The sequence below is a fragment of the Bidens hawaiensis genome, unplaced genomic scaffold, assembly GCF_021521415.1.
Source record: "Bidens hawaiensis isolate Kalapana, Puna unplaced genomic scaffold, B.hawaiensis_p1.1 tig00007515_1, whole genome shotgun sequence".
Lineage (NCBI taxonomy): Eukaryota > Viridiplantae > Streptophyta > Magnoliopsida > Asterales > Asteraceae > Bidens > Bidens hawaiensis.
This window is the reverse complement of record NW_027491526.1, coordinates 673,407-687,444: the sequence shown is the minus strand read 5'-3', so window position 1 is coordinate 687,444 and position 14,038 is coordinate 673,407. Positions and strand designations below refer to the sequence as shown.

Genomic DNA, 14,038 nt, shown 5'->3' with positions numbered 1-14,038 from the left:
CGTTACACCTTAACGACGATATGAATTTGAAAGGGTGGAATGTTATGAACGTAATTAGGAACCGAACCAAATCAGACCATAGTGGGCCCAACAAGTAGTCCAATTCAGGAAGCCCTACAGGTGAGAACGTGTTTGTAGGAAAGGATGGTTGGTCGCTAAATATAAACAGCCGAGAGAGAGAGAGAGCATCGGATCATGAAGAATTCCTTCTCTATTTCGGTTAGTAATTGGTTATGTGAATATTCATGCACAACATTTTGACATATTATTATCACGATTGTGTAATAACAATATAAAACATATTGAAGACGATAGCACTGGTTTAATGACAACACAACTTAATACGTAACAACGTAGAAACACCGAAGCCCGTTTGTGGTGCATGATTCTAGGTTTATTCATTATGATTAAAGAAATAACCACATTTACCTACCTAGTTGACACATGGAACTACAATGTTGTACATTAATGTCAGTAATACTCGGTAACAACAAAAGAAAAGATATAGAAAAGTGTTAGTTGTCATAAGTCAAAAGTCAAAAAGGAACATGAGATGCGATGACAAATCAAATAAAAACCGTGGTACAAATGTACAATAAGTTATTTTACTATTAAACAAGTGAGGAATGAACATGTTAGCTAGCATGTGAATATATTTAAAATAGAGGGACTAGTTGTGTAATAATGGATAGATATGAAGAGAAAAATTCAAAATTCACGGAGTCAACTATGCATTGGAATCATAGCACGTTTTGAATCAATTTCCGCCGGTGATTGTAATTGTAGCCTCTATCACTTTTAATGGCAATTTGCAACTGCATGTGATTCTTTGAAATTGACTTCATTGCTTTCTTTGATAACAAAAAAAAAAGAATGCTAGAAATTGATTTAACATCCTAAGGCTGAGTAAATCTGTCTTTTCAATCTGGTTAAGAGTGTCATAGTTCGGATTATGGTTTACAATAGGAAACTTTAGGTTTTACGGTTCGATTTACTATTTGAAACTAACTGGATAAATTTAAACCGGCCGATATATCAGTTAATATTTAATTTAGCTTGATTTATATGAATTTAATAAGAAATAAAACTAAACTAATGTTTTCACGGTTTATATAATTACAATGCGTATAAGTATTTTTATTATTATAATACATAAAAATTATAAAATTAATTGATTACATTCCTAACTTGGTTTTTCACTTTTTTTTATAGCCCGTCTTAAAATTTAAGAGGTAAAGCTTTCATCAATATTTACTATACTTGTAAAGATTTTTTGAATGGTGGTTGTACTAAAAACCTCATTGTGAGGGACACCGATCCATCATGCACCGGTATTACCGGGGGGCTACGCAATGAGACCCATCTTTAAAGATTTAATGGTAGATTTCGTGCTAAAAAAACGGTGTCCAGACTGTTAAAACCAAATTGTTTTGGTCATTTGACAAGTTCGATTTAGTTTATGAAGAAATCATAGTTTAGTGATAAGATCGTAAGCATTTGTTTGACCCAAAAATTTCATAAAAAAACAGTTGAACCGATAGTTAACATCCATACTAACTAAGGGTTTTGTTGGAGATAAAAAAAAGGCTTGGCTATTAAAGAAAATTTGGTACGTCTTTCTGCTAGGAGTACTTGAACAACTTATAATAATCAGTTATGATACAATATTAATTTATTTTCTTTATCATGAAACCATCCCTACACAATGTACACTATAAAAATATGTAGATATTATCATCTTTGTCTTTTTTTTTAATGTAAATCCCTCCTTTATATTTCAACTTTTATTTTCATTAACCATACGCCCTGCTTGCGGTGCGCACATATAATGTATATATGTGTGAACCCTTGGGTGGGCAAAAGTAAAATTGCACTAACTTTGACGTTATTTTACTAATCACGTGAAAATAACGTTAAAAGTGGCGGAAGGTTAATTAGGCATCATGTGGTGGCGTTGATAGCCGAAAGACAAGGGCACATGCACCAATCAGCCGGTGTCCCGATGATTGAGTGTTATGTGTCTTATGTCCAAGGCTTGATTCAAAACTGCTATCGAGCCGGGGGTCTCACCGGAAGCAGCCTCTCTATCCCATAGGCTGTCTACATCTTACCCTCCTCAGACTCTACCATAGCATTGCTATTGGTGGGATATACTGAGTACGATGATGATGATTTTCATTAACCAACTTTTTAGCCACATATGTGTATATTCTATAGTTATTTAACCTCCGCATGTATATATCCTATAACTTCTTTAACCTACACATGTGTGCATCCTATAATTTTTTAACCTACACATTTACATATCTTATAAATATTTAACTTACACATGGCATATAAAATAATATTAATTTCAATAGTAGTTTGGGGAAATAAAATTGATAGGGTGCCAATTATTTAATTATAGCAAAAATTTAATATTTAGTCGTTCATTGAAAAAGAAAGAAAGTAAATCATTGATCCTTTGGTTTATATTATAGGTTAAAACTAAAAAGTTTGACAGTTTTCCACTTTTCCCCTTGATTGGCGAGTTACTATCAGAGATGCATAATGGGAAATATATATTTAATTTGTTATTTAGGAAAAAGACGTCTTAGATCATGACAAACGACTTGCACTTGGTTACAAATTTATATAAAACTTAAAAAAAGAAAGCGAATTACTACTACATTTATTTACAAAAATGTGTAAATAAAAAATGCCAGTTTTGGTAAAATATATGGCTTGGCATCATTTAACTTCGAGTTAAATTACCGTATTTGTTTGTACTAATTTTCTTCGATGTAATTTGGCATAGACCACATGTTTATGATTGTGGAGGTTCCTCACAAGTAGCCCAGCATGCAACATGTTAAGTCCAACACATAAACTTATCTTGGTAAGCCCAAAGATTGAACAAGACCATTTAGGTAGAGGTGTATAAAAAAACCCGGAACTGTTTTTTTATACCCGGGTTTTAATACTCGAACATGCATAAATGGAGTCCAAAATACATAAATGGATGTTAACATGCATAATTGACATGAAAACACATAAACAGATGTCAAATTAAATAAATTGAGGCCAAAACGCGTACTAGTTTTTTCATTATTATTTTGTTTTTGATTTATATTTTGAATTATTATTTTCTTAACGGGTTTTTTAGGCCATAAATTCATTATTCTTATTTTTAACACTTGACACGACAAAACATATGTATTTAATTACTAATTTTATCGGTTATTTATTGCACTTTGCATTTTAGAACATGTCAGAGTTCATTAGTTGCAAGAGATGTCACATGTAACGTAAATAAACAACTATTAAGTGCACATATAAGCATTCGAACCTGCCTTTCAAGAAAAAAATAATTGTTGAACCAATTAAATGGTTAATACGGAAAAAATGTTATTAATTAACGAGGATTTAAATATGTTCTAAAGTTTTAAAAAAAATGAGTTGACTTTTAGTTTGAAATAATTTTTCATCGATTCTCTCTATTTTAAATCTATAACTTTGTTAATAGTATTTTTTTAGGTAACATCTTGTTTAAATGTAGATGTGTTATACTATTTCAGTTTAAATTCATTCACAGAAAAACATTATTAAGCATTAGTGCTTACAATAACGCGTCCAACTTTCTATGTTTGTTTCACTGTTGTAACGAGTTTTGATTACGCATTATGTATATTACCGCAAAACGTAGGGCATCATAAAACTAATGCATGCACACAGTTTTAGTCAAAAGAGAAGGGCACACAATAGACACAAACCATCAACAAAAGTTTACCAATTTCTCCAAAAACAACAGATAATGCCAATGGGCAATGGACCATGTTACTTACTTGTCTATCATGTGGAAACCATTGCTCCACAATAGCGCGTGCACACAGCAGTAATGGTGTTCTGTTTTTTACAATGCAGTCACATATAACAGCAAACGAAACTTCTCAAAGCCGAAAGACTTCACAGGCAATTTGCTAAGCTGCGTATTTTGGTTATATTATTATGTTAAAAATATACTTCCTTTATAAATTAGATTACAGTTATAAATACTAATAAAAGAAGCTAACCTGCATGCAGAAGTATGTCCTTGTGAGCGCCTTATCAAAAGAAAGCGAGTATTATTATTGTATGAGAACCACATCATGTAATCATCAAACCATAAACTTTACATCAACACTGTTTATTCAAGAACTGTATTATAATAATACTTACAATCCTAAGTAACTTGCAAGTATCCCTTAAGATGAAAACAACACACTTAAATCCTAAATGGTCAGGCCAGAATGTGAAGCCAAACAGTTTGTCCAGATTAAGATAATAAGATAACTTTTTTTTATCACTTTTGAGTAAGAAACTCTAATTTCTCATAAACGGACAAATATGCAAGGAAAATTGATTAGTGAACACAGACGGTGACACGCAAGAAGTGTATCAAAAAAGTATGTATATCAATGACAGTGCATTTGACGGATACATACCAAATTACAAATAAATTCCAAGAAGTTTGTGTTTGTGTGGAAGTATAGACTAGAGAACACAAACAAATTAGTAATAGACAATAAAAGTTAACATCATCATTTGGCACATAAAGAAAGAATATATCAACAATTAATATGGGTATCCGAAGTCTGTGTTCTTTTACATTTCTTTCTATATATCATGTTGATTTTTGTTTATACTTTATTTATTTATTTATAGACAGACTAGTTATTAGCATTTTAAAATGAAAACATTAACAGTTGGTTTGTTTGTGATTATGAAAAGTAAAGCATTAGTCCAACTGTGAAAGATAGCATTTGGCAAAGGTTGAATACTCTCGCTAGCTAACGTTTCGCATGAAACGGATATTTGTTTGTTTGTAATATATATATATATATATATATATATATATATATATATATTTGCCAATGTATTTTAAACATACATACACATACATAATTGATGCAATTATGTATGTATATGTATGTTTAAAATGAGATCAGTGGTACTTTTTATTAAATGATGTGGCTTGACTTGTAACTTGTAACTATTGGGCTGGCTACAAAATTGAACACTTATTTTAAGAAAGAAAACTTGATGTTCAACACCATCATCTTTAGATGAGCATTGACACCGCCGCACCGCTAACATACAGTCTACATTCCTTCCCATCAATTACTAAATACAACATTATACATCCATCCGTCCATCCATACCAAAAAATAATCATAGCCTCAGCTCCATCTTCGCCGTCGTTTTTCTGCAAAACACAATAATCGCTATCAGACAGTCCACAACAAAATTTAGTTTAGTTCCAAGTAGAGGTTAGTTCGCACCTTCAAGAAACAGACAACCACAAAATGTATAAATAGGACATGATACCAAAAACGACTCCCCAACCGTCCTTAAGAGGCCTGGTTCCAACGAACCTTAATGTATCCACCCCGCTTGTTGCATTCGTTGAGTTCACCACCGTGTCGGTCCTATTGCTTATTATTTTACTGCATCACATTCAAGCATCATCAGCCTCAATCTTACAAAAAGGATAATATGGTAATCTTACATAAAATGATTTTCTTTTTTTTTTGGAAATGACAGAAAATATAATAGCTAACCTTCCAGGAAATACACATGCCCCGTGACCTGCAGTTGGTACAAAAACCAGTGCAAGAAGACAAGTTACTACTCAGTACATAATATAAAGCAAGCAAGCAAGCAGTGAACAGATACAAAAACTAATGGGGCCCCTGCATGGTATCCAGAGGTGTTCAAAAAAACCGGTTATAGAACCGGTTTGGTCGGTTTAACCGAAAACCGGTTAATAGAAAAACCGGTTATTAAAAAACCGGTTAGACCGGTTATTGAACCGCCGGTTAGTACTTCGGTTACTCATTCGTGGACAAAAACCGGTTATTGAACCGGTTAGTAAAAAAACCGGTTAAATTTAAAAACCGGTTATTAAAAAACCGGTTAACCGGTTAACGGTCAAAAACCGGTTAACCTAAAAACCGGTTTTTAGGTTAACCGGTTTTTGACCGTTATAAAACGGCCATATGACCGTTTGGGTCCTTTTTTGCCCGTTTTTTCTTGATTTCTAGCCGTTTTTTTTAACATTTTACCCCCACAAACAACTATATATAGTTTAGGTTGGGTAGGTTAGCTCACACTCGATTATACAACTCTACTAGCTCTAAACGTTTATTTCATACGCGATTATTTTGTTATCTCACACTCAATTATACCACATTACCACTCCATACGCTCTTATTTCGTAGTCGTTTATTTCATACTCGTACTCGTTTATTTCATACTCGATTATACGCTCTTATTATCATGGCCTCCCAAAGTGCTGCTTCATCCGTCAACATGGGTGCCTCGAACACAGACATAACGGTCGTTCGGATCATCCCCACGAAACGAAACCAAGATGTGTGGCAACATTTCGACCTATGCGAACTGTCTAACGGTTGCCAAAAAGCTCGATGCAAGCACTGTTTGAAGTTCTATGCCAAAGATGCAAACTCCACTTTAAAAGCGCATATACAACAGCGCTTTTGCAAGGCCTTGAAGGACGAAGCGGGAAGTAGTTCGCAGCCGGAGATGACGAATCAAGGAGGGGTGTTTACGTACGACGTTGAAGCGGTACGTCAACAGTTTTCAAACTTTGTGATTCAACAAACACTTCCTTTCAACCACTTCGACAACCCTCAATTCACAGAGATGATGCAAAACTATGTTCAACCACGCTACCAACACGTAAGTCGTTCGACCCTTAGAAGAGATTGTCTTAAAGCATGGAAAAACGCTAAATCCGAACTAATTTCATACTTTTCAAACTTACAAACTGGTGTAAACTTAACAACGGATGTTTGGTCGGTACCTCATGGTTCGCCCGACTCATACATTTGTGTGACGGCTCATTGGGTTGACCCCGAGTCGTGGCAAATGATGAAACGAACCGTTGCGTTTCAATTGTTTGATTACCCGCACACGGGTAGAAATATTTTTCAAATCTTGGATAAAGTCATTCGACAATACAAAATTGAAGATAAAATCTTTTCAATTTCGTTTGATAACGCGTCCAACAATACGGCCGCGGTTGGCCATTTAAAATTAAAGTATAAACCTATTTGTGATGGAGCGTTTTTTCATAGCCGATGCATTGCACATATTATCAACTTGGCCGTGCAAGATGGGTTAAACGTGATCGAAACGCAAAGAAACAGTTTTAAAAGAATGTTACGAGATGTTTTTAGCAACAATAAAACATTTTCAAGATACAAAAAATTTGTGATGAGCTTGGGTTAAACGACGATCAAAACCCCTATTATAGCCAAACTTTAAAGAATGCTTTCAACACCACCTTGTCAAACATGTATGATGTCTACCTTACAAAATACGGGTCGTCTTCCCAAATTCATGACTCGTTAAGAGCTGTTGCCCAATCCCAATCCCAAACCGACCTTGAAATGGGGATGTACTACATGATTTGGGAAGACGCCGGTAAACGTCAAAGGGTAAACACCCCAAGCAGTGAACTTGGAAGGTATGGTTGTACCAACTTTGTGAAACACATGACTCCGGATGAATTTAAAAGTCTTGATTTGCTGGCTTGGTGGAGAGGTAAGGAGGATGAGTTTCCGAACCCCGCCGCCATGGCCAAAGATTTACTAACGGTCCAAGCTTCCACGGTAGCTTCGGAGTCTGCTTTTTCTGTTTCTGGCAGGGTTATATCGATTAGGAGGACTCGACTCACTGCACCAGCTATAGAGATGTCGATTTGCTACAAGGATTACTTGGACTCTTTAGATAGGGCACAACATCAACGCTCACTCGAGGGGGAAATGGAGTATGAAGCGGGCTTGTATGAAGACGAGGTCAATGAAGGACACACTCAACCAATGACCGATGAAGAAGCCGCGTACGACGATTACCTAAGAAATAGCTCGGGATCGGGTAGCGAAGAAAATTAGTTAAAGAAACAGCAAACATGGAGGCAAATCATGAGTAAGAAACAGCAAGTTGTTCATGTAATCGTGTCTAAGCATTCTTTTTCCTAATATGTGCTCTTATTTACTTGTTGATTTGGATTTTTCTAATTTAGTTAAAGAAACAGCAAACATGGAGGCAAGTCCTGAACAAACTGCGATTGGGAACAACAGGAGCATCTGCTAGTTCACGATTTAATGTTTGTATTTTTGAGTTAAATCATGAACAACAGTTCTTGGCAGAGATTTCTTCAGTGTTAATGATTTAATGTTTGTATTTTTGAGTTACGAATATGCGATAACGATTTAATGTTTGTATTTTTAATGTAAAAACTATAAATGAAAGTTATGTGTTTTTAATATTTGGTTTGTTGAAAACACATTCACCAACACACACTCATACTCATCTTCCAAGCAAAGAACCCTAACAACGAAAGCAAAGAATGGCTTCGGTCAGTCCGTTTTGCCTTGTAGTTACCGGTTTGCCTTGTAGTTACCGGTTTGTTTATACTGTGAAAAAATAATGGTCTTCATTAAGTACAAAATATAAAAAACAAATATTTGTATTTGAAACCGCGAAATTTAAAAAAAAAAAAAAAAAAAAACCGGTTAATAAAAAAACCGGTTAATAAAAAAAACCGGTTAATAAAAAAACCGGTTTATTAACCGGTTCTAACCGGTTTCTAAACCGGTCATAACCGGTTAGACCGGTTAGGGTTTTGACAGAAAAAACCGGTTATTAACCGAACCGGTTTTTTTCCGGGCAAAAAAAAACCGGTCCGGTTAATAACCGAACCGGTTTTTTTAAAAAAACCGGTTTGTGCACCTCTATTGGTATCTAGTTCTTTGCAAGGGCTAAAATGGTAAAACAATCATAGTGTACAGATTTCATTGCATGATTTATTTGTATCTAACCATTAATAGCTATATTTTTATTTTTATTTTTATTTTGTGGGTTCTACTGCTTTCACTCCATCAGTCAGAAAAATAAAGAAAACATGTATGTGCATTTTTGTCTTACAAGTGGATGACATACTCATAAGTCATAACTGTTTTTCTACAGTATAACTTAAGCATCCTATGAATCATACCAAGGTTTCATGTAAATGATTCTAGACTTCTATACTGTAATATGCCATTAAAAAAAATTAATAATAATAATAATAAATAGTGTTGCAGAAGTCGCTAGTCAGGTACCACCTAGGATTAATCGGATTGGAATTTTTATATGTAATTTTCATATAAATATAGTTATATTATACATGCATTAATATGAACATAATACTTAAAAAATAGTTCAAAAATTCAAACATTTAACCTTAAAGATAGCAAATCAAGCACTTACTTGGATCAGTAGTGGTGATAATGGCCACACCTTTGAAATCACAAGAGCCTGCAGCTCTTCCTTGTTTCTCATAGTAACTATCAAATGCATAAGAAGCATGATTCTTAACATTATTAGGTGAATAACAGCTTTCCCCTGGTTGAATCTCAGAGCAGTTTGCTCTCCCGGGCCCACAAGCCCAATCCAACGCTGTTTGCAATGTTTTACCATCAACACCATCCATTGCAACACAAAACGTTTGATTCGTAGTATCATTCGCCAAAAACTCGCCACTCCCGGACACATGAAGCAAGTAAGCGGGAGTCGTATTCGCATAAAACAACCCCCAATTCGCCTCGGAAATGGGCGACGTCCTTAAATCTTCATTAAACAATTCATATATGTAAACACTAGAAGTGACCTCGGGATGAAGCGGGGTCCCGCTTCTATCCAAAACATGCTTAATCAAATTAGAGTTATACGTGTCGGCATTATCGATCGTTGCATACGGCTCCTTTGAATCACCTTTTGAAGGCCATCCGGTTTCGGTAACAAGAACTAAAATATCGGAAGCGTTTAGATTCTTCATTGATGAATAAGCCGAATCGATCGTAGCATCGAGAACGTTTGTATAATGCAACAAAGTATTAGGATCCACCATTTCTTTCGAAGGTGTTAACGGCTTAAACAATGAGTTATCTAAGGGGACAACCCCTTTGTTCTGCATAAACACGTAGTATGGGTACATATTCATCATTAGTGGTGAATTAGTCCTTGAAAGAAACTTAAGTAGTTGCGCTATAACGGGCGAAAGGGTTTCATTAAAATAAGCTTGAGAAGGCGGGAACGGGTCAAGAATAATATTCGAAGCATGTGGGGTCGAAATCTTGATCTTGGTATGCAAATTTGAAGCCACTAATGCACTATAAAGTGCTTCAATAGCTGGCATTAACATGGAAGACAACGAAGGGACCGTCGTCAAAACCTCATCGCCTACCGCCACGGTGGTGATGAAGGTATCGGGGTAAAATGCAGCCACATTCCGGTTAATCCAGTTGGCTGCAGTGGTGTTGGATGACCCAATACCAAGAATTTGGTTATTTGGTACCGAAATGATGACCCGAATCTTGCTTTTCGATAAGGCTTTGAGGATATCCGGGTCAGCGTCATAAAGACGGATATGGGTTACCTTTTGTTGTTGCAGGAATGAAACTAATTGTGCAGGGGGGAGTAAGTTTGATATATCTGTACCTATGTTAACTCCCACAAAAGGTTCATCTTTTGCTTCTTGTACCTTAACCTCTGCAAAGTATTCAACAAAATTAACATTAGGGTTTGACTTTTTCATCATTAACTCAATAAAAATCAAATCTTTTCAAGTGGGGTTCTTGAATTAGTGCATAAAAATTGAAAAAAATATTATTTTTGAGCTGAGTTTGTAATTTTGGTAGCTTTCTTGAACTTGGTACTCAAGAAACTCTATTTCTTGACATTTTAGGGTTTGACTTTTTTCACATTAACTCAATAAAAATCAAATCTTTTCAAGTGGGGTTCTAGAATTAGTGCATAAAAAGTGAAAAAAATGTGATTTTTTTGGTTTGGTTTGTAATTTTGGTAGCTTTCTTGAACTTGGTGCTCAAGAAACTGCATTTCTTGACATTGGTTTGACTATTTTCAACATGACTTGAATAAAAATCAAATCTTTTCAAGTGGGGTTGTTGAATTAGTAAACAAGAAAGTGAAAAAAATGTGATTTTTGATGTGGGTTTGTAATCTGGGTAGCTTTCTTGAAGTTTGTGCTCAAGAAACTGTATTTACTGACATGGTTTATGAAATCTGTGATAAAAAATTGAGCTTTTTACCTGGTAATGCAGCAGTGGAGATGAGGAAGAAGATGAGAAAGAGAGCAAGGAGTCTAAGAACAGCCATTAAAGAGAAGTTTGAGGTCTGCAACTTTCATGTTCTATAAGGCACAAGATCAAGAGGTTGCAGAAGTATGAAGTTGGGCAAGAAATCTTTTGAGTTTAGTTTTGACTAGTGAGATCTAGAGCAATTGAAGTTATGATATTTAAATGACTGTTATGCCCTCAATGGTAGTGCCCACACTTTTGGAGCTTTGGCTCTTTGCACTTTGTTCCTTCCTTTTTCTTGGATTTAGGGATGATGCAAAATCATATATGTAAAATAATGGGTACTTTTAAGTCTTTAATGGTGGTTTAAAGTTGGTAGGAATATTTAATGCACAATAAAAACCATATTTTCTATTGTTCTAAAAGAATGTAAATATTTCATTTTTGATTTTATGCAGATTTATTGTTTTTATGAGCATATATAGAATAAAGATTTTACTTGTGTGATGCTAATAAAAACTTGTTTTTTATGTAATATCTTTTGCCAAAAAAACTACAGAAAAAGTCTCATATCGTTTATAAAAGTTTTGGTACTTTAAAAAGTTAACTATGTATTTACAAAATCAAAATAATCAAATTTAAGAATGTTATATTCTATTTTTGGATTCATATCTTTTATACAATTAACATGATTCATATGTTAATTTGTAGACCATTTCTTTTACTTCACATCTTATGACATTATTTTTATAAGTTAAGATTTAAAATTAGGCTTGGTATTTAAAAACATTTTAAAATAAAAATATAGAAAGGAAGGAGAGTATGAGAGAGGAAAATGCCTACAAAATGTTACAATATTTATTTTATTTTTTTACTTATAACAAAACCAAGACTAGAAAACAAGGAAAAAACAAAACAAAACACTAGACGGATATTATACAATGACTAGAACCAAAACTGTGCATTAAGCTGCACATTGTGACATTCACCTACAAGCTCTCAATGCATAAACAACAAAACACTCTTTAGTCTTTTCTTCATCATCTAAGAGCATTAATGAAAGCCACCAACGAGTCGACATCCCTCTTCTCCGACGGATACTTAATAGGCCTCGACGAGTGCTTCGGGAAGAAAAGAATCGTCGGGAAGCTCCCGAGCTGCAACTCTTGTTGCGCAAACGTCTTCTGATCACCATCCGCTCTAAACTTCCCAGCCTTTACACCACTCCCGGCTAACTTATCTGCCAATTCCACATACGACGCTTCCATTGCCTGACAGAACGGGCACCACGGTGCGTAAAGAACCACCATCCAACCGTCTTTTCGGTCTTCCATCTTCAAAAGGTTTTCAATACCCACTCGGCTCAAGTTCACAATGTTCTGGCTCTCAAAGATATCAGAACTCGCGTTTCCATTTACCGAATCATTTCCATTTCCATTTCCATTAACATTTTCCTCCTTGAGGTTTCCTTTATGCAACCCGCATTCTTTAGCTTTGGCATCCTCCCACCACCATCGCCCTTCCCTCTCGTGCTGACCGGGCAACACCGCCCTCGTGCATGGCTCGCACCCTATCGAGATGTACCCTTGACCATGCAAGGAGTTAACCGGTACCTCCATTGTTCTTAGGAAGTTCCATATATCATTACCGGCTACATTAGCAACAGGGTTCCACTTCACCAAACTAACCGAACCACCATCCATCCCTTCAAAAACCGGATCCACTTGAACCACCGGAACTTCGGATCTAGTCCCGGGAGACTGGTCTTTTCTTTGACCAGTAATCCAAGCTCGTAAACCCTTCAAGGCCCGCCTCAAAGGTCGCACCTTTCGCACACGGCAGCATTCTTGATGACCGTCTTCGTAAAACGAGAACAAACCTTTGGTTCTAACCAAAGCCTGCACTTCAACCGCGTCAGGGAACATGTACTCGATTCGAATGCCGTAATGTTTCTCAACCGTATCGAAAAACTTGTACGTTTCGGGGTTTAACCGGCCAGTGTCAAGACTAAAAACCCTGAATGGGCACCCGGTCAAGTGAGCATACTCTATCAAAGCAACATCTTCAGCACCACTGCAATCAAGAACCAGTTTTGGGATGTTAAGAACTTAAGATTGTATTCCAACATATATTAGCTAGTTGTAAATAATGTGTTAAAGGAGCTTCGTGTGGGCCGATGTATATTAGTTTGTAGCTTACTTAATGGCTTACGTCACCACGCTCTCCTTCTAGGCTCTACCACCATTTTTCTTGTCGGTCCAAGTCACGGAGTCTATGTTAGGGACGGTTTTACTCGTTTGTTGAGGCTTTCACCTATGAAAGGTTTTAAGTTGGACCTGAAGCGTTATATAACTAATAACGGTTAAAATCTTATTACGAGTAGATTGAGTAAAACGTTGTTCAACAAGGTTAAGTTAATGGCTTACGTCACCTGAAGGCCTTTTTTTAACTTAGTAATGGTTTGACTTTTGGTGTTTCTGTCGGAAGCGGTTTTACTTGGTTGTTGGGGTTCCTGTGTACGATGGGGTTTTAGATTGGAACTGAAGCGTTAAATACATGGAGGCAGTTAAACTTGTTACAGGAAGACCCATAGAAAACGTTGTTAAGTTAACGGCTTAGGTCACTTGATTGGCTAATGTCCAAAAGAGAATATTGTTTGTGCTACGATTTGTTCGTTATTCTTTATTTTAATATAGTCAAGGGTTTATGTATAAATTACATGAACATTCATGCATCTTCATTTTTTAAACGGCGTTTTACTTTCAAAAGTTAGTGAATTACTTACAGATATGATGGCCATTGTAGTTCAAAACCAGTCAAACCTATCCAACCGTTTAGTCGTAACTAAATTGTCTATAAAAACCTATATTATGCTTTTTTTTTTTTTTTTTGCTTTAGGAGTTATTTCATAC

General features: G+C 35.6%; 1 protein-coding gene and 1 pseudogene across 1 annotated transcript; both read right to left on the bottom strand.

Moving 5' to 3' along the window:
• Nucleotides 1-5,299: 5,299 nt before the first annotated feature.
• LOC143635501 (glucan endo-1,3-beta-glucosidase 1-like) lies at nucleotides 5,300-11,373 on the bottom strand. Its single transcript, XM_077103322.1, has 4 exons — nucleotides 11,139-11,373; nucleotides 9,298-10,578; nucleotides 5,580-5,607; nucleotides 5,300-5,465 (listed from the first exon to the last, which is right to left on the bottom strand). Exons 1-4 carry the CDS (start codon nucleotides 11,203-11,205, stop codon nucleotides 5,303-5,305), a joined length of 1,539 nt encoding a protein of 512 aa, XP_076959437.1. The 5' UTR covers nucleotides 11,206-11,373; the 3' UTR covers nucleotides 5,300-5,302.
• Nucleotides 11,374-12,148: 775 nt separating this feature from the next.
• On the bottom strand, nucleotides 12,149-13,190 carry LOC143635500 (5'-adenylylsulfate reductase 3, chloroplastic pseudogene; annotated as a pseudogene).
• Between the last annotated feature and the right edge of the window lie 848 nt (nucleotides 13,191-14,038).